The 23994-nt window shown below is 45.4% G+C and overlaps 1 protein-coding gene across 6 annotated transcripts in view; it reads right to left on the bottom strand.

Annotated features, from left to right (window-relative positions):
- Positions 1-23994, bottom strand: part of EFCAB6 (EF-hand calcium binding domain 6) — a 233602-nt gene that overhangs the window by 162076 nt on the left and 47532 nt on the right. For all 6 annotated transcript variants that reach the window (XM_077914193.1, XM_077914189.1, XM_077914192.1 and 3 more), the window contains 2 exons: positions 9391-9527; positions 5020-5132 (listed from right to left, as the gene is read on the bottom strand). In XM_077914193.1, the coding sequence (XP_077770319.1) occupies positions 5020-5132; positions 9391-9527 (250 nt within the window). The remainder of the gene's footprint in view (positions 1-5019; positions 5133-9390; positions 9528-23994) is intronic.

The raw sequence follows: 23994 nt of genomic DNA, 5'->3' as shown, positions 1-23994 counted from the left end.
TTCATTGATTGATACCCTGAGCAACTATTTGGATCCTTGGCTTTTCCCAAAACAAGTTAGTAAGGTGGGACCATAGTCAACCTATGGTCAAAATAAAATCATTTCCATGATGGGTCAACCCAGAAAGGATATGCTGATACTATAATATTCAAACTATGGGGCTGAGGATTCGGAACTGATAGGATGGCAAAGGGGATAATGACAAGTTGACACCATTGATTCATCCTTCCCCACTATACACCAGTAAATAGACCTGTGTGTTGACAGCCACAGTATAGAGCTTTCATATAATGCAGCCCATAGCCCCAAATAACTACAGCTGATCTCTGAACAGCATAAGAGTTAGGGGTGCCAACCCCCACACAGTCAAAAATCTACATATAACATTTGCCTCCTCCGAATTTAAATACTAATAGCAATTAGAACTTGAGCTAACACTGCAGGAACAGAAATATACAGGAGAATAACCAGACATCTATCTCATAATGAATCCAATCAACACTGCCTCTCATTGTGAGATGCATCATTTTATGTATCCCTAACAAACAAGTTGCCAATTATTGATAATAAAAACAATTCCATAAGACTTCCGATGTTGGAACTGAAACTGTATTATTTAACTTACCTACTTAAAATTCCTAATGAAATAAGCAAAAGAAAAAAATAGCAAAAATTAGAAAACAATTTTACCAGCATAGACTGAAGCAAGAAGAAACTCTGAGTTTGGGCAGCCAGAAAGTTTTGCTTCCAATTACAGTGGATTGAACCTATCCTCACAGCGGATTAACAATTATAAACTCTGGCCAAAATATACACCAAAAGCTATCTGAAGGCAATAGAGAGCAACTGACATAAATTGGAGTTGACACTCGGAAAAACAGTAACACCTGATGCATTTCTTGATATCTGGCTTTTTGCCTGAGTGCAGGTCTCAGCCGACATGATGCTAAATAGACAGAATTCAGACATAAACCCAGGGTCCTCCTGGCTTTAGGAATCAGAAAACAGAGTTCAAGACTCTACAGCAGCTGGAAAATAAGAAAGTAAGGAGAGCTCAAAATAGAAAAGCATGGAGGAGGATTTCTACAGTTTGTGCATAGCCAGGATCTCTGGCTAACCCCTGCCCAAGATGACAAGCTGTATAGAGCAGTCAATAAGACATCATGCTAAAGCGACAGGAACAGAATAAAGAGTTCCAGTGTGAAAGCCCTCAGGAGAGACAAAGATTAGAGTCCGAGTGCAGCCAAATAAACTGGCTAAAACAAATACTTAAATTCTTCAGAGGCACGTAACAGAATCTACAATCTCTACAATGCAAGATTTACTATATCCAGGATAAATTCCAAAATTGCTAGACATAGGAAAGACAAAACAAAACACGAACCTGTGATCTCTACTCAAGAAAAAAATAATCAACAAAGACCAGACTCTGGGGGCGCCTGGGTGGCTCAGTTGGTTGAGCGTCTGCCCTCAGCTCAGGTCATGATCCCAGGGTCCTGGGATCGAGTCCCACACAGGCAGCCTGCTTCTCCCTCTGCCTATGTCTCTGCCTCCCTCTGTCTCTCATGAATAAATAAATAAAATCTTAAAAAAGAAAAAAAAAAAAAAAGACCAGAATCTGAGATGACCCAAATGTTGGAATTAGCAAGATGAAAATTTTAAAGTATTTAGAAGCTTAGATTTCAAAATAATTGTTTGAGAATATATAAAGGAAAATACACCCTTAATGAGTGAACAGAAAAATCTCAGCAGAGCAACAAAAGCTGCACTCTGCATTGACAGTGTTTGTAAAATTACAACGTATAACAATATAACTAAAGACGGGAAAATACTGGTTGTGAAGTCCTTATACTTCATGTGAATTAGTATAATATTATTTGAAAGTAGATTCTAGTTAATTAAAGAGGCATAATAAACTAAAAAATTATCAATTTACCCAATGGTCTTGAAATTATGAAAATTCTACTCAAAAAGTAGGTGTAGGTGAACTAGGAAGGAAGGGAGAGGAGTGTAAGGCAAGAGGCAAAGATCCCATCTTGGAATAAACTGGAAAAGGCACAAATTACTTCACAGTACATCTTAATAAGAACATACATCCAGTAGAACAAGATGATAAAACAACAAAATGAGAGGGAAAGTAATATCATAGATCAAAGGAAATGCCATGATAGAAATAATAAATAAAGTAGAAACAGCACAGAATAAAAGAGACCTTGGCAAAAATCAAATTACAGGTATAGCCAGAAGACCTGAGATGATCATTGTGACCACAAAGGAAAAGCGAAGAGAGGATACAGCACTTTGCCATAATTTAACAGATACAGAAGACAAAGACTATCCAACATTAAGGATAATTTGTATCACTTAAGTTAAAGATTAGAAAAATGAAAGCAAAGATTTATTCAAAGATATATAATATTCAAAAAAATCTTGAAATGAAAAAATAATTGGATCTGCAGATTAAAAATACACTGTGCTTTGGAAAACACGCAGAAGGCTCAACAGCAAGACATATCCTAGCTGTTTCTGAAATTCAGGGACAAATAATTCTTTTGGGCAGCTAGCTAGAAAAAGCACACCATGAATAAGGGAGAAAATGAGGCAAACCTCAGACTTCTCTATAGGCAGACTCAGTAGCAGAGGCAGTGGGTTAAAGTGTCGGATGTTCGGGAGTGGGAAAGTGTGACCCACGGATATTATAGATATCTTCAGTTTCATTTCAATTCCTATTCTTTAACACTCAAGGAAAAGTAAAAACTTAAATAAAATAGAATCTATATGAACCCATTTGTACAAATATATTTCCTCCTATCTGTCTCTCCGCTTTCCATGGATCTGCATGGAAGGATGCCAGGAGTCATGCTGACAGTGGTTAATTCTGGGTGGTAGGATGGGCTTGTTGACTTCAATCTTCTCACTTATCTGCCTCACTGCCTGCCTCCCAGGGCTGTGGTGAACATGGGAAGAGACAGTACAGGAATGAGCTTAGCCTAAGGCCTGGCATGAAACAAACGTTTGGCAAGTGGGGTGGAGTATTACAGTTCTCAAATTAGGTCTATAAACTTATTTGTAATGAAAATTCTCTATAATCAATCAAGACACCACCCTTATATCCCACTTGGGCAAATGCACGGTCCCTGCTTCAGCCCAACAAGTCCCATGCAGAGGCCCTTGGACTAGAATGTTTTCATTCCCTCCATGCTTGTCACATGCATCCTGTGAATTTTGGTCCTCCAAAAGTGTCTCCTCCCTCTTACTCGAACACCCGTCTTCCTTGGAGCTAAACAGTTCAAATCTCAACTCCACCAAAAATGACCTATATGACTTTGGGGCCTTCATATAGCACCCTTAGGTCCATGTCTCATCTAAAATAATGGGACAATAATACCCATCCCAAAAAGGTATTGAAAGAAATAAAAATTAAAATAAAAGCATATACAGTATCTATATAAAGCACAATAAATAAATGTTTTGTGGGCAGTCCCGGTGGCACAGCAGTTTAGCGCCTCCTGCAGCCCAGGGCGTGATCCTGGAGACCCTGGATCGAGTCCCACATCAGGCTCCTTGTGTGGAGCCTGCTTCTCCCTCTGCCTGTGTCTCTGCCTCTCTCTCTGTGTCTCTATGAATGAATAAATAAATAAAATAAAATCTTTAAAATAAAAAAATAAATGTTTAAAAAAATGAAATAAATGTTTTGTTATTATTTTTTTTAATTTTTTTATTTTATTTATTTATGATAGGCACACAGTGAGAGAGAGAGAGAGGCAGAGACATAGGCAGAGGGAGAAGCAGGCTCCATGCACCGGGAGCCCGACGTGGGATTCGATCCCGGGTCTCCAGGATTGCGCCCTGGGCCAAAGGCAGGCGCTAAACCGCTGTGCCACCCAGGGATCCCTTTGTTATTATTTTTTATGTGACTTATTTTATGCCTTACCTGCCCTGTTTTTTAAAAATACATACACACACACACACATACACACATGCATACACTCCTTAAAGACAGAGTATGTTCCTTGGCTTGGAACCCAATGAAGAGCCGAGTGGTATAAGGGTCTGCACAAGAACTAACAAAACATAAGGAGGAATGGGTCCTTTCAAGATCACCTTGCCTAGTAATTCCCAAAACTTGAGAGGCTTGAAGAAGAGCCCTGGAGTCTGCTATCAGTGATCCTAGTGAAACCAAGCTAAAATCGGAGAATTTGTCATTGTTAAATTTGCTAGTGAGGCAAACCTGAGAATCACAGAAGACACTCAATGAATAGCTGCTGTACTGACTTACACTGAAACCAGACAGTGACAACTCATCTGGAATGAGCACTTGCCTCAAATGACCAAAGGCCTAGAGGTGTGTATGTGTGTGTTGGGGTGGGTGGGGGGGTCTACATAAATTCACCCTCAGGGAACTGGACTCTGCTCTCTTCAGAACTGTTCAGCAGGTCAACAACTCTGGGCACTTTGTTGATAAGGCTGGGATAAATGCCACCAGCCCCAGGAAGAATTTTCCTTCTCAAGGTTATATGCCTGTGCAAGCCTGGCTCTAATATACTGTATAAACTACTCAGCTGTTTGCTCTTTTAGATTAAGATTTTTCCCATCATTAAAGGAGTAACATGTTCATTAAAAATTTTTCTGAAAATACAGAAGCAGCAGAAAGAAGAACCAAACAACACCCAGAGATATACTATGTAAAAACAATCTGTTTTAGAATTTCTTTCCAATCATTTACTAATACTCTGCATACACCTTCCATGTTACCATTAACTTTATGGAAATCATTGCTCACAGCTCCACGTTTTACCGGGTAGGTAAGGTGGATAAGATACGCTGTGACTCACAGAACCCTTTTTCTGTTGTTAAACATTTATGTTATTCTTCTAAATAACAATGCCATGGCTATCTTTGTGCATAATGCAGTTTCCATATTTGAAAGTATTTCCTCAGAACAGATTCATAGAAGAGGAATTATCACGCCAAAGGATATTGCAGCAATCTTTAGCAATATACTTATAAAACACTCACCTTGGTTTCCCATATAATATCTAAGGTTCAAGTCATTATTTGCACTGAGGTTCTTCAAAAAAACATTGTAATCCACTGCAGTATCTTTATCAATGTTGTAGTGTTTTGCAAACCTGGAATAGAAATGTTCTTTGGTAATCAGAAATTATGATACAGAGAATCTAAAATGAAGCAAGGGTATCCTTTAACACAGGGGTTGGCATTCATTTTAATGTGTTTCTAGCTAGAGCTGAAATTAAAAACTGAACCCTAGGAAGTGTTAAAATACACAGACACTTCAAAGGAGATCACTGTACTTGGCCTACCGACGTGTGCCGAAGATTCTAACGGTACAAGCCCATCTTAGGGCTCATCTTCTCCCTTCTCAGGCAGGAGGAGGGGGCCACCAGGACTCAGGCTGCATTCAGATGGCAAAAGCAGATCTCACTTGCTTTTAATAATTAGGGGGCAATGATCTGGACCTAGGTCAATTGGCAAAAAGCCTCTATAGCCAGAGAAATCTAAAGCTGGGGTTAGGGGAGAACATGACCTACCCTCTTGACAGCGTATCACAGAGATAAACTGAGGCCTAGTTCACTGCAGCAGGGGGAAAACTTTCCTTGGAGCATTCTAGGATTTCCATAGAGAAAAAGAACATTTTAAAACATTTAACCAGGGACGTCTGGGGGGCTCAGTGGTTGAGTATCTGCCTTCAGCCCAGGGCGTGATCCTAGAGTCCTGGGATCGAGTCCCACATCGGGCTCCCCGCGGGGAGCCTGCTTCTCCTTCTGCCTGTGTCTCTTCCTCTCTCTCTCTCTCTCTGTGTTTTTCATGAATAAATATATAAAATCTTTTTTAAAAAGTAAAAATAAATAAATAAATAAATAAATAAATAAATAAATAAAACACTTAACCCAGTGTTTTTCCCTGAAATATATGGAGATACTCTTTTTTTTTTTTTTTTTTTTAAAGTGCAGAGAAAGGACAGTCCAGGTGGCTCAGAGGTTTAGTGCCGCCTTCAGCCCAGGGCCTGATCCTGGAGACCTGGGATGGAGTCCCACGTCAGGCTCCTTACATGGAGCCTGCTTCTTCCTCTGCCTGTGTCTCTGCTTTTCTCTCTTTCTCTCTCTCTCTGTGTGTCTCTCATGAATAAATAAAATCTTTAAAAAAAAATAAAATAAAGTGCAGAGAAATAGGATGTTTGGATTTTTTTTCCTTCTTATAATGAATTTTCTATTATTCAAATCTGCCACTTGATAAATGGTTTTCTAGATGATTTCTGCATTATTACATTTATAAAAAATTGACAGTTTTTAAATGTTTGGTTATATTATCTCCATATGTGTTGGTTTCTATAATTACCTAATTTCATGCTGCTTTCTAAAAATTTAGTAATTATCACTTAAAGTATTTGTTATTTTTCTGTTTTCCAAATTTAACAAAGAGTAACGTCATGTATTCATTTCAATGCATACCTTTTTTTTTTCCCACTTTGATGAATCTTGCCTATTGTTCTAATGAGAAAAATTATCTGGAGATAGGATAGCTGCCAGATGCTAACACTGAAACTCCCCCAAATAGCCACATCTTTCATCCACAGTCTCTGCCTTGTAAAAATACGACTGTAGGCTCAGGGACCCAGGAGGCTGACCTACTGTGCTCCTTTCTGTTTGAGTTGCTGTCCTATAAGAAGCGTTGACTACTCTGCTGCCCCAGCAACATGTCAGATACTGACAAAAATCTTGTCCCCAACTTCCCTGTTTTCTGTAAAAATCCAACATTGCTTCAGACTGGTATCTCTTCCTAAGAGAGTCCTAACCTCTCCTAATGCCCAGCCCACCTGTCTTTAGAATACTGACCACATATTCATTGAGGACAGACAGACAAAATTCCATGGTAGTATTTACTACAAATAAAAATCTCAAAAATCAAGCCTCAGTACTGCCCAGGCATGCAGTATCTCAAGGGCTTTGAGGCAGAACTGTTCCTGAGATTAAAGGGCAATGGCCATTTTCCCAGAGATCTGTGCTTGGAGCAGAAGAGCTCACACGTCTGCGCAGACCCTCAGGCGAGTGGGTCATGCAGGAAGGCCAACTGTAGGGTGAAGGGAATGACACCCATAGACCCGTAAACCTCTCCAGTACCACACCTACAACTAGCCTTGGGCTTCACTGCTCTGCTCAGGCAGCAGGCTGACCTCCTGAGAGTGTTGGCTTTTCAGGCTGCTCATGCATTATTTTACTGGGATTCAAATACTTCAGCCTGGAGGGCAACAGAGAGGAGGATGTGAGAGATGGGAAAGGGAAAAGAAACCCAGTGGGTCCCAGGGTGGTATGATGAAGTATAAAATCAGAGATGATTTTCTTTCTCGCCTCTTCACACACACTGCCTGGTGTTCTGTAGCCTAAGGGGAAGTGTTTTCCAAGGAATAAAGCACATTCCCAGAAGCTTTATGAACTGTGGCAGAGTCACTGTGGGACAAGAACCTACTATGTGCTGGGCGCATCACAGGCCTGCAATGCACATTACAGGGAACCTTAGCACCAGCCCTGCAAGGTTGGCTCCTCAGCCTCCACTATTTATGAGAAACCTGAGTCTCAGAGAGCCCCAGGAGCTTCCCCATGCCCTAGAACCTGGGAGGGAGCCACACAGACCTGACCCCCAAGTGTGCCCGACTCAAAGGCTAGGCGCTTTACCACCACCCCAAGAGCCAGAGGCTGGTATTCAATAGGAGGCTGTTTTCGATAAAAGAAAGGATTCAAAAATGCATTGTGTCTCCTGCTCAAAAACTAAAAAGGCCAAGCTAATACTGAAGCAGCTTCTCAAGGAAAGAGTATATTCTTGAGCTTCAATAAGAAAAGCATTAAAGCAATCGAAGAAATGGTCTACGTTTGATCTTCTGCGTTTCTATTCTAAAGAAAAGCAATTCTAAAGAAAAGCAATGTTAAGTTTCTCAAGCCTTATCATGAAAACAGTATTGTTTTCGAGGCTTAACAAAACCTCAAATAAAAATTTGTGGAGTTCTTTATTATTCGATACTTACGAGATGGGGAAACAGACAGTAACATTTTTTATAGATTTACTAGGTTGGAGACTGCAGTGCCAAACACAAGGTTTATTGTCAAATAAAACACTGTTTTGTTTTTTGATTGCCTGTTTTAGAAGAGTGTTGCTTCTGTTCTATAATTGCGTGCACAAAATTATTTAATTTGTTTTGTTTGGATCTTATTCTGGACACTTTCCCAGTCGGAAAGATGTAAAAATTAAAACATCTATTATGTCCTTTTATATTCTGAGGTGGGTTATAAAGAGGAAAAAAAGAAGAAAATATCCCAAAGACCAGGAAACACCTATTTTTAAAAAGTCTCCTTGCTTCTCAGACCCCACAGTGCCTATGCCATGGTCACCTGCCCCCATACACTTCCTTGCTGTAGGAACAAGTTCTTCCTGTCCTTCCAGAAGCAACATTGTCTTTATGGACACCATGCGAGCAACCACAGCCACCAATGTCACAGGGATTTATAACTGCAGTGTGATGTGAAACTCTTCGGCTCAGAGTGAAATAATAAGGCTTGGTACTTCTGTTAACAGCCTGGGGGATACTTTTAAAAAGTAGGAAGAGGAAGAGAGCTTCTTGGCCAAGTACCACAGAAATGAAGTTAAACCCCCTTCTAGTGGCTTCCATTCAAAACTCAGGTAGCTACAGAAGCCAGGCATTTGGCTTCTTCTAAATGATCTGGAGTTTATTGGAGACTCAGGAAAAAAAAGAAAGAAAAGAAAAAGAAAATATGCCCATGCAGGCTTCCACACATGGCCCCCGAGTCAGAAGCAGGTGGTGGTGGGTTTCAAAAGCTGTGAAGCAGTGAGATGTTCAGTTTTTCACTGTCTCCCTGGCTGCAGTGCCCCCCAGACCCCAGCAACAATGGTCCTTGGAGGAAAATTGCGTTTCTGTTATTATATCAGGATGGAGAGCCAATAGGGAGCACATCAACCAATGAATAAATCCTGAAATTTGTTCTTCTGTAACCCCAGGCTTTGAGTAAAAGTCAACTGGGAACTGGGAACACGGGGGATGGCGGGTGTGGGGCCAACCAGGAATGGAGAGACAACTGGTGATGGATTACTTAAATAATCAAGATGTGTTCAGATCTGCAGGCCAGATGACTGCCACCCTGGGGACTCTCAGAATTAGAATCATTAGCTCTTGAATTTGAGCACTTGTAGAGAGCACCACAAACACAGGAGAAACGCCATGAGTGCCTCTTCCAAAAACAGTCAAGACAGAGAGGGCAAGAGGGGACGACGTCTGGCTCCACTGCACCTGCCTGGTCCCACTTTGAAACGGGGCTAAGTTCTACTGAGCAATCTCTCACCTGACCTTCGTTTACTTACTTTTTGTATTCATCATCTTTCATCTTCAAACAGAAGGTCTCGAGAACTTTCCTCAGTTCACAGGGCTGGATTAGACCAGTCTTGCTAACATCAATGAGCTTGAAGGCTTTGAAAATAGTTTTAATGTTTCTGAAAATCTGTGCAGAAGAAGTGATTTAGGAGAAGTCAAAAGACCCAGTGTTAAAAACCAAAATGATCATTAAAAAAAAATATGAATGTTTTTAAATACTTCTGGTAAAATAAAATGTTTTCAAAGACTCACACTTGAGGTATTGCAAAATGACATGTCTATGGAAAAAAAGAACACTTTGTATTTATTGAATGTTTGTAAAGCCATTTTCTCTGTAAATGGTCTCAGTAAGTTCTTAAAAAGTCTTTCTGATGTAAAGCAGTAAGTCTCATAGACAATTCATTCCCTTTTAGAGCCATGAGAAAAATCTTTTTTGTTAATTGGTACTCAAAAACTATAGTTCAGGTAGGACTGAACTTGCACTATCTTCATTTTTCATGGCCATATGCAAACTGTTTTTACTAGGAGCTGCAAAATATGACTATACATTTCAACCCCTCTGAATTTTTTAAAAATATTATAGAAAAGTTGTATAGACATATTTCCCAAATTCAGCAAATGCATATTTATTGGGCACATAAATGTGACAGGCATTTGGAGCAGCCCTGTGGAGATGCAGAGTACTAAGCTGTGTGCTTACCCCAAACCTACTTGTACCCAGGACAGGAACATCCACCGGGGCTCATGGGTGCCAAGCTCGGAGCTATGTCATTGAATCCCCCCAACCCACAGGAGGAAAGTACTGTTCCCCAATTTTTAGATAAAATGGAGGTTCAGGGAGGCTACATGAGTTACCCGACATCACCTCCATCAACAATGATCACCTGGATTCTAATGCAAGTCTACCTACCCTTTACCCACACTTCCCGAGGAAAAGACAGGATGTAAAATAAGTGTTTGCTGAAGCTGAGCTGTGGAAACAAGAGCCAGAGAACAGAGAATGCAGAGCTGTAAGCCCTTTCAGCCTGAGTCATCTAGGAGGCTTCCTGGAGGAGGAGGCATCTGAGTTGAGGGGGGTGGCTAGGGCAGGACAGGACGGCATTCCGCACAGCAGAACACAAAGGCCAGGGTTGGGATTGTAGAGGAAAAGTGATGAAGGTCTGGCATGACTGGGCTTCGGCAGGTCTGACTCTGCTGCCCTGGGCAAGGTCAAGTCCATGCCCAGTCTAGACTCGGGTATGTTCGGTGCCTCCCACGAAGAGGTCAGGGGAAAACCCTAAGAAGAGCAGGTTTTCTTCTCTTTATTAACATCACCTACTTCCTCAACACTCCTCTGTGGGTTCCCTTCACTGGACTCTGCGTGACGTGGGAGGAACCCCTGACAGCGCTCTCCTGGGGTGGCTGCCCTTGTGCTCACAGCTGAGGAAGCACTGGGCTGGTGGGAGGATGGCTGCTGCTCCCTCTTCTCCCCAGCTGCCTGGACCTATGAGCACCAGGCCTCCCGGCTAGGCTGTTAGCCCCTGACATGCCAGCCCTGCTCCCAGGACCACTCAGGGCTCCCTATGGACAACCTCTGAGCCTAGGTCTCTTAGCTCCTGGTCCTCCTCTCAGCCAGAGGTCACCGTTGCCTGCTCGGACTCCACACCGTGTCATCCCCAATGACTGCCACTCTCCAAAATCAAGCCCCATGCTCCAACCACCCCATCCCTCTTCCTCTTGCGCCTTGCTCAAGCGCATGACCCCACAGCCTTCTCCTCAGCAGGGCCCCCACCTGCCACTCAGTTCCTGTGCACAGCTCCCCCTCGCTCCCTCCCAATGGCTCAGTCTCTATAATCACCACTGCATATGTGCTTCCTCCTCCCCCCTCAGCCCTGGCAAGCCCCCATCCCTGGTTAAATCCAACACACTGCCTCTTCCAAGCCCTGCTGTGGCCACAGAGGGCGACCCTCCAACACTCAACTGGGTCCCCTCACTCGAGGGCACTGTGTGATCCTGCTCCACTGCCCGTCACTTGCCACCCCATCCAGAGCTTCTCACCCCTCCCAACCTCCCTTCTCAACCCCTGCTCCCCTCTTCCACCCACTGAGAACCTCGCTCCTTATCTACAGGAAAAACAGAAATGGTTATAAGACAATGGCCGGTGGCGCCATGCTCCCGGGCATCTGTCTGACTCCAAACCCACATGAGGGGTCTCCCCTCCTGGTCCATGATGCTACCTATCAGACACTCATGAGCCAGTCCCCCACGACCACGCTGCCTCATTCACATCTCCCCACAAGCTGTGACCTGCCAGGCCCCACAGACTGGCCCTGGCAGCTCTCCCAACTCATCTCCCCTACTTGTCCCCTGGCTCGCTGCTTTCAGGCCACACCAGGTCCTTTGCTGCCAGGCTCCTCCTGCCTCAAGGCATTTGCCTTTGCTATTCTTTCTGTCTAGAACATTCTTCCCCAGATACTAACTGTCCCATTCCCTGACTTTATCCAGATCTCGGCCCTCTTGTCATCTTATCAGAAAGGCCTTCCTGACCACAAGTATAAGTAAGACCCCACCCTACACACTCTGATCCTTGTCTTCAGAGTACATCTCACCAACCGATTTAATACTCATCTTTACTATCTCCCTCCAGAATGTCAGGTCCCTGGAGTTGGGTTCAGAGCTTCGGTTCCGGGATCTGGCTCAGTTAAGTGTCTGAGTGAATGAATGAACCTGCCTTTTCACCTGTTTAGGAAAAAGCCACATTCTGAGGAAGCCTGGTTATACCTCCTCAGGGCCAATCCTGAATGTAAGAATGGCTCGGTCTGCTATAGATGGAATAATGATTGTAATATCATAACTGAACAAATATTAATTGGATGTTCTGTGCAAAGCCCCATGCTAAATTCTATATACACCTCTCGCTTCTAACAACCAGGGAACACTGGCTGAAACCATCTTAATCTCCCAAACTGGGAATGCCCAGCAGGGAACAGTGGGAATTGCATCCACCACCGTGAGGCTGGCTTGTGCGTCCACCCTCAGCCCGACCGCTTTGTCTAAAAGAGCGGAGCCACTTGCTCCGTGGTCAAACAGAACCCTCAGCACCTTGTCTGCTGCCAAATTTCGATTCACCTCTTTTGATCAAATGGGGGACAGGAGGCGATGCGCTTTTTTAAACCCCCAAAGCAGCCCATATGGGTCTCCAGCGTGGAAAGCCAGGAAGCAGCAAGTCTGGCACAGAACTCACACCCACCAGAGGTATGTCTCCAAGTTTCTTATCATTTGTCAGACTGAAGTTTGGCAAGATCTGAATTGAGCTGCAGATGGTAGGGCTTATCGGAGGCAGGGAAGTTAGGGCCACGGTGTACAAGACTCGTCCCATCCAGGACAGGAGAGCAGGAAAAAGCATAAAGGAATCAAGTGGCTGGGGTCAGGGGAGTGACCGTGTCCATGTCCCACCCCATTTCCCTGCTCCCTTGAGAAGGGAGGAGAGGCAGGAGAGGAGAAGGTAAAGACTGAGAAACAGGATGGCGTGGGCAGCATCTAGCCCCTTTCTAGGCCAGCTAGACGTGTGCCATTTTGGTATAAGTGGGACATGTCTGTATTAAGAGCCACCATCTCTGAGCCTCCTGCTTACCCCCCACGCCAGCTCCATATCCCACAAAATCACCCCCTCCCACAGTCCCTGGGCTCCAGCCACAACGAACTACTCAAATTCACCAGCACGGCAGGCTCTCTCTTACATACTGGAAAGTCCTCACCCAGCCTGGCCTGCGAAGCCCTAGTTGATCTGCCCTAGTCAATCTGACCCCCACTACCTCTTGACCCCGCCCCTCCATCCCTCCCCTACTCTCTCTGCTCCAGGCCTCCTTGTTCTCCCCCACCCCTACCAAGCATGCTCATCCAATCTCCTCCTCCTGATAGCTATCTCCGGCCTTCATTCAGGTGTGTCACACTGCCACCTGCTCCAACAAGCCTTCCTCCATGGCCCACACGAGAGCCTGCACTCATCCCTTTCTGATCCCTCACACTTTCTCTTGTATTCATCTACACTTGGATCACTTCCTATTTCTTTTGTATGTTTATTGTCTTCCTTCCTCCACTGAAATGTAAACTCCACAGAGAAGGACTTGGTTTTGCTTGCTGCTATATCCCTGGGGCTTAGGACAGCACCTGGACAGAGTGGATGTTCATGAACATGTGCAGAGTGAGTTAGCATGCTGTGTCTGCTGCCCTGACCCCTTCTCTGGCCCTGCCACTGCTCCTTCGGGGTAGGATCCTGTGCACTGCCTCTGGCTTTCCCAATTACACTTCCATCCCACTGGCTGCGGGACTTTGATCTAGTCATCTGGGCATATTCCTGCCTGCAACTAGTCCCCAGCTCCCTATCTGGCCTCTGCTCTCCTGGGCTCCAACCCTTAATCCCCACGGCTTTGAGGGAGTAGTAGTCCTGAGGGCCAAACCCATGGACAGAGGCAAAAACTGGTGCACAGTTAGCAAAACGAGAGGAGCCACTGCTTCTCGTTTCTTCCCCCAAACCCAGGCTGCTTCCCAGGAAAGAAAATGTGCTCTCACTCCCCTTACCGCACAGAGATAGGCCTGAAAGGGGGTGCTCTTCTCTCTTGGCTTCCTTGCCTAGGAGGCCTGACTACCTTTGCGTATTCGGCATGCAGCAGACTCCTGCCTACCACCTATTTTTGTATCCCTGTAAGCTAGAAATAGTTTTTACATTTCTTAATAGTCAAAAAAAAAAAAAATCAGAAAAAGGGTATTTGATGACAAGGGAAAGGGGAACTTCAGATTTTGGTATCCATAAGGAAATATTATCGGTGCCCAGGCAGGCTCACTTGTTTCCACATTGCCTCTGGCTGCTTCCCCTACAAATGGTGGCAGAGTTGAGCAGTTGGACAGAATGTCTGGTCCATAAAAACAGCAAGACTCACTATCTTTCCAGAACAAGTTCATGACCCCTGTTCCACTCTCCCCCATGCACTCCCACTTCTCTCTGAAGGTGGTGGCACATGTTGGGGAGCTTTCTGTGCACAAACACTGGAGGAGAAGCCCCGAGGATTTAAAATAAAATCAAAACAATAGCTACTTACAACCTTAAATTAAAGACAGGGAGCCAGGATAAAGACAGGGCCTGAGGCTATGAAGAAGCTGCTCAAAGTCTTCTCTTCCCAACCATCTTCCCCATCCTGGGGAGGAGGGGAGCAGACTTAGTCCTGACACCCTCCCCGCCCATTCTCCCCAGCCCAGGCCCAGGCAGGAGCTGCTTCCCCTCCACAGCCCCGGCTCTCCACCCTCCACCCCCCAGCTAATCCTAGCTAGCAGTCTCGAACAGCACCCTGGCCTGCCACTTCTCTGCTCCTCCTCCCCAGCCCCCACTGCACCCAGCCCCCCTTGCAGTACCACTGACCTCCAAAGCAGGGCAACATGTGACCCTCTCCATGTTCTTGGAGCCCCAGGCTGGGGAGATGCCCAAGGAGGAGGGGGATGGTGGGTGATGAACCCAATATCTAGGAAGGGAACCAACGTGAGGACAGACTAAAAAGCCTAGATTCCATGTGGACAGTAGGGCTGGGGAAAAGCCGGCTGGAAAGCTTTAAGTTCTGCAGGGTGCCTACACAAGCCAGGACTCATTCACCTAACATTTCCAGAAAAGAAATGAAGCCCTATCTCACACAGGAGTGAAGTGAAAAAGAGGAAGTGCTTACCGAAGTGGGAGGAACAATCAGAGCAATATTAAAACACTCAAAAAAAGATTTAGGTGAATTTATGGAGGACAGATTCTTAAGTGCTATTACAAGAAGCAGAGAACGTCCAACTGTAACAAGTAAAGCGGAGGCAGGCATGATGGTAAGCCACACTGAGAACCATAGAAACTGCTCTGGGCTGCAGCCAGCCCCCACCCTCACCACAGCACTGGCACTTCAATGCTCCCCTCCCTCCCTCTCCACAAGGGACCTCCATGCAGTGTGGCGCATGGCCCGACACTGGCCCTGACATGAGACTTCAAATCCCAGCTCTGCGCTATTTTTCAGGTCACCTTGGAACAGTACCCTGACAACTAAACTTCAGTTTCCTCATCTGTGAAATGGAAATGAGTAAGGACCTGTGTCAGAGTGTGGCTGAGAGGAAACAAGCACATGTATGCAAGTGCCTCATGTGGAACATCATACATGGCCGCATGATGGGGATTGTGGACTGGGACCAAAGGTTAAGGACAGAGTCTCAAATAACCACACACCCATGTCAAGAAATACTGAGTAGCACTACTCTCTCCCACCCCAGCCAACTCCTCTAACCCCTTCACTGCCCTCCTTGACCAGCCTAATAGGAGCCTTGAGAGGATATAAGGTCTTCGGTAGGCAGGAGTCCAGAACCAAAAAAAGGGCCTGGACTAATGAATATTTGTTGAATGGATGAATGTATATATGTATGAATAGATGGGAGGATGGATGGATGGAAGATGGCTAGCTGGCTGGATAGATACATAAATGGGTAGATGGAGAGATGGATGGATGATGGATGCATGGATGATGGATAGATGAATAATGGATGGTTGGATGATGGGTGGATGGATGATGTATGGATAAATGAATGGATGGATGGTGATGGATGGATGGATGGATGGATGGATGGAGTGACTGCAGCATTCATGGGGAAGAAGCTTTAACAGGCTAAGGAAATTCTTGTACAGACAAGGGCAGACACCTGAAAGAAGGGATATGTAAGCATCTCATTTCCCAGTGGATTCAGTGATCCACGGTACACCTTCCAAGGAAAAGAAACTGAGAATTGGACAGAGATAGCAGAACAGAGTGGGAGGGGCAGATGAGCACAGTGTGCATGCCTACCGTTGGCAGAGATGGCATGTGTAAATTTTCAGTGGGTTAAATGGAGACCAAAAAAGGCAGAAGGCCTGAGTTGTCCTGCTCCCAGAGGGGCTGCTCCTCAGGTGAAGGGAGCCACACAGCCTGAGGATATGCAGAGAACCACCAGGAGTAGAGCTGACCCTCCTCATCAGGGAGTCACTTAGTTCAGAGGCCCCCAAAACACGGTCCTAATAATTCCCCATGGGCTCCATAAGAGAGTAGCCTTTACATGCTGCCCAGAGAGGACACCAGTGAAGGAAGAGAAAGACACACTCCCTTTCCTCAACCCTCAGCACAGGACAAGTGCCCCAGTGAAGAAGGGGAGGAGATGGCCAACTGAGCTGGATATGAGCTCAAGGTCCGAAGCTGGATTGGCCTGTAGTAGTTTTATTTATAACTAAATGTGACCAGAAAGCCACAAGATCCGCCTATCTGATACCCTTAGGGGATGAAAAGGCAGATTTGCTAGCGCCTGCTTGAGAACAGTGAGAAGAGAAAAATCAAACTGCTTCATATTTGTATCCCACTGAGTTCAGATGGTTCAATAAACTGCTAACAGTGGCTGTTATTAGTACTCTATAGTTCTTTGTTTAAAATTCTTTTTATAGCACTTTGAGCTCCAGGAAGGAAAGCTGTGAACCCAAATAAATATGACCACCCAGACGTTAAAGGAGGTGAGAAGAGGCCCAATGTTGCCTCCCAGAAGGCCAGGATTCTCAGCCAGGCTGCAAATAATCCTTCCCTAGGCCCAGCTCCGATGTGGCCCTCCCAGATGAAGGCCAAGCCTCTTCACGCCAGAGCACAACCTGCACAGTAAATTAACTTAAACTGTCCACAGTGTTATCTTACTGGCTCCTGCTAAGCGGTCTTCTGTGCAGTTCCTCCCCCAGAAGCAGCCTTCCTTGCCCAGTTTCTAGCAGAAGGGGGTGAGGACGCCATCCCCCCTCCCCCCGCCTGCTTAGGGACTGAACCCCAAGGGGAGGGGGCTTCTAGCAGCCTCTAGGTCTTGGCTCTGTAGCACAATGGAGGGGTTCAGCATCCACGGCTGTCAGTCTGGCACCTTTCTGTCACCACGACTACATTCATTTTAAATTTAAGGAGTAAATTTTTTAAATGAAACCGTGAAAGAGGATTTTTCTTACAATAAACACATCAATGCTCATTTTCCTTATTATTCTACTTTTGGCTATTTCGTATAAAATCTTTAATTAAAGTTTTTCTTTGAAATTGTCATTATCAACCCAGAAGAAAGAAAGAGGGGAAAAAAAGAACAACACAGCTGTGCAGATATGAAGCGCTATTCAGGACTAAATGAACTGGAACGAAGCAAGTAGCTTGACTGTTATGTTCTTACTTTTGGCTCTGTATTCTCCATAGCACAGTCTAGCTTGTCACTTTATATCGATTCCATCTGTTTACACTCTGCAGAGTATTGGCTTCCTACCGTGAACATTTCCTATTTACCAGCTGGTAGAGATGAGCCAAACCAGATAGGAAAAAATTAGACTACATTCAGAACCCCATAAACACAAACTTTCAATTTGGGGACATGTGGGAGGAGCGGTGGCCGGGCACTGCTCACCTTTAACAAAGGCTTTGCCTCTCTGCCCGGGGCTGATGCTTCCTCTCACTGCTCTGGCGCCTGCCCCCATAGGCCCAGGATGATGCCGGTAGTTATTGAACTCATACAAATTCTGCCTTTACCAAAAACTGAACAAGCTTACATAAAAAAGACATCTAAATGAGATCCATGGAAGCAGAGAAAAAGGAGCTTAAAAAAAAAAAAAAGCTAAATAAAGCAACGTAAAAGTCAGAGTTGCTACAAGGGAGCAAAAATCCGAAAAATCTGGCTTTGGGTTTCCTTGCAGCCAAGGTAAAGAGGGAAACTTGCTGTTACATATTCCACAGGCCATGTAAATCTCCTCCCACATGTGATTTTTATTTTCAAAAGGCTTCCCTATAACATATAAAAACTTCTAATAAATTTTAGCTGTCACTGAACTTCTGGGTCAGAAGTTTTAAGCCCTAAGTCTAAACACCAAGGCCTTTTAACATGCGCCCAAACTAGAGGAATCATTTCCTGTACCTTCTTTCTTTCTAACCCAGCCCATGCTCATAGGATGGGAGCTCCATCCCAGGCACTGCACGAGGAAAGCTGAGGTCCCTGTCGCCATGACCCCAGACCCCTCACAGGACAGAGCTGCACACACCAGGAGGTACAAGCTCACTCCTTCCCGGGACTCCACGGTATCCCCCCAACACCTGAGGTGTTCAACACATGCAGGCTGCCCCTGGTGCTGAGTGACCTCCAAGGCCTACTACCAGATACCTCAGATTCCAGCTGGCCTCCACGACACTGCTGACAGCCATCTCCAAAACATGCCCCTCGTTGTGGGAAATCGGCAGTGAACCTCCAGCACCACCACCCTGGCCCCATGCTTTAGGGTTCACACCTGACCTTCAAATAATTCCATCTTTTTCTCCATTCTACCTTTCAAAAGTGTTCTGTCCCACCCTGCCTGGAGAAACAGACCTCTCCACAGGATGGTCACAGAGCTTGTCTCCCCATGGCCCGGGCCACATCTCCACTGCCACCGTGCCCATGTCCTCTTCTTGTGCCAGAGTGCAATCCTGAGAGCTACCCCACATCTCAATCCCCTACTCCGGCCTCACCACACTGAAATACCATCCATGGCCCAACTCAAGTGCCAGTCTCACCCGTGCCATGCAGTGTTTCCTGGCTACTCCGACTACTGTGAACTTTCCCAATGGAACTGTTTAATCAGTCGATGTTTCCTGAGGTCATGTTAACTGCCAGGATCTGTTCAAGGCACTAGTTACAACAGCGGGCAAGACAGAGAAGGCACCTGCTCCCAGGGAACATAGATCCTAGTGATAAACAAGTAAACAAAATATCTCAGGACATTCCCAAGTGTCAGGGAAAATAAGGAATTTTAGATAGATTAGTCAAAAAAAATCTCCATGATGAGAGCCATAAGCCAGGATGTTTGCCTGATGTGTCCTCAATGGGCAACCCAAAGCCACAGGACTCTTAACCAGAGGAGTCTGATGATATCTGACTTATACTTTGAACAGATAATTCTGGGTGTCATGTGGAAAAGAGATTGTGCGGGGCATGGGCAGGAACCGGAAAGGCAGTCCATGAGCTCCTGACAAAGCACAGGCTGGGACAACGGTGGCAGTGGATGAAGAGGTAGATGGGTTCTGGGTATGGCACATAGGACACAGCAGACGGGACTCACCGATGGACTGGATGTAGAAGCGGGGCCAGTAAGGAAACGTAGGAATCAAGGCTCATCCTAGCTCTCTGTGTGAACCACTCCATGAATGGTAGGGTAAAACCATTCACCCCAATGTGGAGCTGACCAAGGGAAGAAGGCTGCCTGCGAGGGCGAGGAGGACCATCAGAAGGTGTGGTTTGCTCTGCCGACAACAGTGAGTCCGGAGCCCAGATGGAGATGTAAGTGTGGAGGGCTTCAGCACACAGCCCTTGCTGTGGCCTCAAGCCAGGAGTGACCACATACTGTCATTTCCCCTTCCACATGACAACTCATGTCTTATCTCCTCCAAATGCAAACTCCTGCTGTTTTGAGTAATTTCTATGGCCTGGCACTATGGTAAGATCATTTTACATTGATTCTCATCAAAAATATCAAAAAGATTGGAAAAGCTTTGCAATATTCTTTCCCCATTTCACGGCCAAGGAATTGGCCCAGAGGGACTGGCTTGCTCAGAGGCACGTGCACAGTGAGGGCTGGTGCTCGATGCACACCCAGCTGGGGAAGCCCAAGTGCACTAGCCAGTGTCCCCTATGATCTTGATGGAACTACTGAACATGTGATAAAAAAAAAAAAAAAAAAAAGATAAACTTAGTCTGAAATGATACAAATTCTGATATAACAGAATCTTTGCTTTGGCTTCCTGATGAAGCCTTTAGTAAATTAATAATAGAACAACCAAAAATAGGTCCTGGGGTAGAAGCATTTTTCAATATAATTTTTTTCTAAAATGCCAACTGATTATTTTGTTATGTGAAATTCTCTAGATCAAAATGTAAGCACTCCTCTTCATTTAGTTGCACACAGACATGCGAATAAGAGCTGTGACATTATTAATCACTATATTCAGTTATGATTGATAGGCTTTTCTGCAAGGAGGAAAAAGTGGCTCAGATACAATCTGTCCCAACAGCTCTACGATATGCTAATATTTTCTTCAGATGAAAGAGGAGATGTGTTCAAATACCTGCTATAATAGGCAATTAATACCAAGTGCACCAAAGTAGAGCTGATAAAAGTGGGATTAGGAGAATATTATAAATTAACCAAAAGCTTGTATGTTTTAGTAAATGGCCTCATTTTGAGTTTGACACAGTCTTTTTATTAGGCAAACAGACTGCATTCCGGTACATTCGTTCATGCTAATGTGGTGTTATAATGTTAAGGTACGTTTATGAAATGGTTGCGATTCTAATGACTATTTCTTTATTTCTCAAGCAATAATTTTTTTAATTTCTTTTTCAGGAAAACCTACCTATTTAAGAAAATGAATCTCCCCGTCACTTTTGTGCCTTCCATGCGAGGATATTACAGACCAAGTGAGCAGCTTAGTACCTCTCATTATTTACTAATTGCTTCCGAAATGACTGAGGCTGCATCTATACAATTCCAAGGCACCAGGGTAATCCCATAAAAAGTTGTATCAGATCACTTGGTGTCCAACAGACACGCTAGTCACGGCTGACTTGGTGGACCAGATGTTCTGACATCATGGTGCCCAGGCTTAAGAAAGCATCCCTGACTTGGGTGGTGACGTGGTACGAGAACAAACAGCCTGAGGCTTTGGATGTCTTTAACTGAATTAATGTCTTTTTTTTTTTTTAATGTCTTTAACTGAATTATACATTCTTGAATTCTAATCTTAAGAAGAGTTCATCTGTATGTAGGGGAGGCGGGGAAGGGTCCTGACAGTCCCACACATATTACTATGGTCTCTCGGTAATTCCCTATTCACGACTCCCAATGAGCCCCACCTCCAGTAGCAAGATGAGATTTTCTGGCACTTTACCCTCCTGCGAGGAGTTGACAAAAGATACAATGGAGTACCAAGACCAAAACTTGGTTAGCCCACCAACACGCTGAAGCTTTGCTTTGGTCCTTTCTTTTTCCTGGTAGGTTCTTCACCTGGAGAATGTGAAGAATCTAAGTCTCAGGCTCTGGCCCCTGCCACCACTGCAGAAGGAAGCTGGGGACCTGCAGGACAGGCAGGAAGTGGAAGACTGAGGATGTGGGAAGAAGTGTGAGAGGGCAGGATGTCAGGGTGAGGGAGGGAAAGAGAACTCCCAAGTGCCCACTTGAAGCAGATGCTACATAGATGATAAAAAGGACCCTGTGGTCCAAACAAAAAGTCCACTCACAGGGCACCTGGGTGGCTCCATCAGTTAAGGGTCTGCCTTCAGCTCAGGTCATGATCTTGGGGTCCTGGGATTGAGCCCCACATCAGGCTCCCTGCTCAGCAGGGAGTCTGCTTCTCCCTCTCTCTCTGCCCCTCCCCTGCTTGTGCTCTCTCTCTCTTTCTCTCAAATAAATAAAAAATCTTAAAAAAAAAAAAAGTCCACTCGTGTCCAGTAAAGGTGTGACTTCTCTGTGATGGACTGGGTCTACCTGCAGCATAACAAAGAGTCACATTTGCTGAATGCAAAGGGGGCATCAACACCTTCTGTAAAGGGCCCTCCAAGAGGCAGGATGGCACTGGTTAAGGGCAAGAACTCTGTAGCCAAACTGCCAAGGCACGAAATGCAGCCTCTGTGCTCACCGGCTGTATGCCCTTGATCAAAATGCTCACCCCCTGCTCTAGTTTCCCTCCATGTCAATGTGGGATAAGGATGGCACCTGCTTTGAGGGTGGAAATTAAATTGTTTAATACCATAAAACACCTAGAACAGCCCTTAGTAAGTGCTCAATCAGTGTTATTATTTTTTTAAGATTTTATTTATTTATTCATTAGAGACACAGGGAGAAATTGAGAGGTAGAGACACAGGCAGACGAAGAAGCAGGCTCCATGCAAGGAGCCCGATGTGGGACTCGATCCCAGGACTCCAGGATCATGCCCTGGGCAGAAGGCAGGCGCTGAACCGCTGAGCCACCCAGGATCCCCAGTGCTATTATTTAGAGAGCTAGCAAAATCCAAAAAATTACAGGGTCCACTGTCACCTTCTGCAAATTCACTCACCCCTACCCCTCCTCCTTCTAAAAAAAACCCTCCATCTTTCATTTTGTTCAGCTGTCTACCCTCTGGTGGCCCGGTGCTTCAGGGCAGGGAGCCAAGCCACCACACCAGTTAGTAATCAGGGTGGCTTCAGGATACTCATGGTGACCAATGCCGTTACCAGGGATTGGTTGAAGTGTGGGACATTCTTCTCAGCTGTGAGTCAGCAGCAGTCTCCCTGTGTTTATAGAGTCATATTGGAAGAAACGGCATCTGGAAAAAAATTTGACATCACAGTACCTGAATGGTAGCAACATCCTGGTAACCAGAGAAGACATGAGTTGGCTGACCTGCACTTGTGCTGCCTTCTGACTTCTTAGGTGAGAAGAGAAGCACCATATGGTCTCAGCTAGCTGGGCTGGGGGGTTGCAATTTCTTTCAGGGCAGAGCAACCAAACACCTCCATGGCAGAGGCGGTGTGACCTGGTGGCAGGAAAAGCCTACCACAAGAGAGGTTTCAGTGGTGCCCGACAACCATCCTCATTCACTACAGATGGAGGAAGGGATTAACATTTACTGAGCATCTACTGTACACCAAGGGCTTCCTGTCTATTAGTCTCGTTCATTCCTGTAACTACCCTGACAGGTTGCTGTCTCCATGTCAGAGATGAGGAAAGTCAGAATGGCAAGAGACCTGTCCAAGGGCCCCCGTAGGAGCTGCAGAGGCTGGACTTCAGCCAGGTATGCCTCATTCCCCCTACATGCCTCTGCTTCCCTAGGACACTGTGAGAGAAGAGAACGCAAAGATCGGAGAACGCAAGGACCTCTCAAGCAGATGCCAAGTCACAGCACAGAAGAGGAGCAAAGGAAAGCTCGTATCTGGGACAGGGTGGCTCCGCGGTTTGGCACCTGCCTTCAGCCCAGGGCCTGATTCTGGAGACCCGGGATCGAGTCCCATGCCGGGCTCCCTGCATGGAGACTGCTTCTCTCTCTACCTATGTCTTTGCCTCTATCTCTCATGAATAAATAAAATCTTTTTTAAAAAATTAAGAAGGCACGTATTTGTGACTAAATGAAAAGCAAGGGCCAAGGGAGTAAGAGCAAGTGAGGTGAGCACAGGACTCAGAGTGCTACTAAGGGGGACCCATGCAATGCCAACCAGGGACCGGGACCAGCTAGAGCCAGATAATGATGCTCCGAGGACTACCTGGGCTCACGGTGCTTCTCTTCTCCCACATACGGAGCCATGGATCACAATCACCAAAAGTTGGGAGAGATGGGACCCAGTCTGGCCCCCAACCCATGGCTTACAGAGAAAACGAGGCTCAGAGACCCCAAGCGTTCAAGTGGATAATGAGAGGAGATGTGAACATATGTTGGAGGGTCCAAGTGCATGTGAGGAAGGGAAGGCCAAGGAACCAGCCATCGGACCAAGTTCACTGCAGAGGGAACACAAGCACTGGGGTTTGATAGGTTTGGGGTGCCAACTGTTAATTATTTGTTGGTTTAGG

This window comes from Canis aureus, chromosome 11 (assembly GCF_053574225.1).
Source record: "Canis aureus isolate CA01 chromosome 11, VMU_Caureus_v.1.0, whole genome shotgun sequence".
Classification (NCBI taxonomy): domain Eukaryota; kingdom Metazoa; phylum Chordata; class Mammalia; order Carnivora; family Canidae; genus Canis; species Canis aureus.
This window is presented reverse-complemented; position numbering and strand designations above follow the sequence as displayed.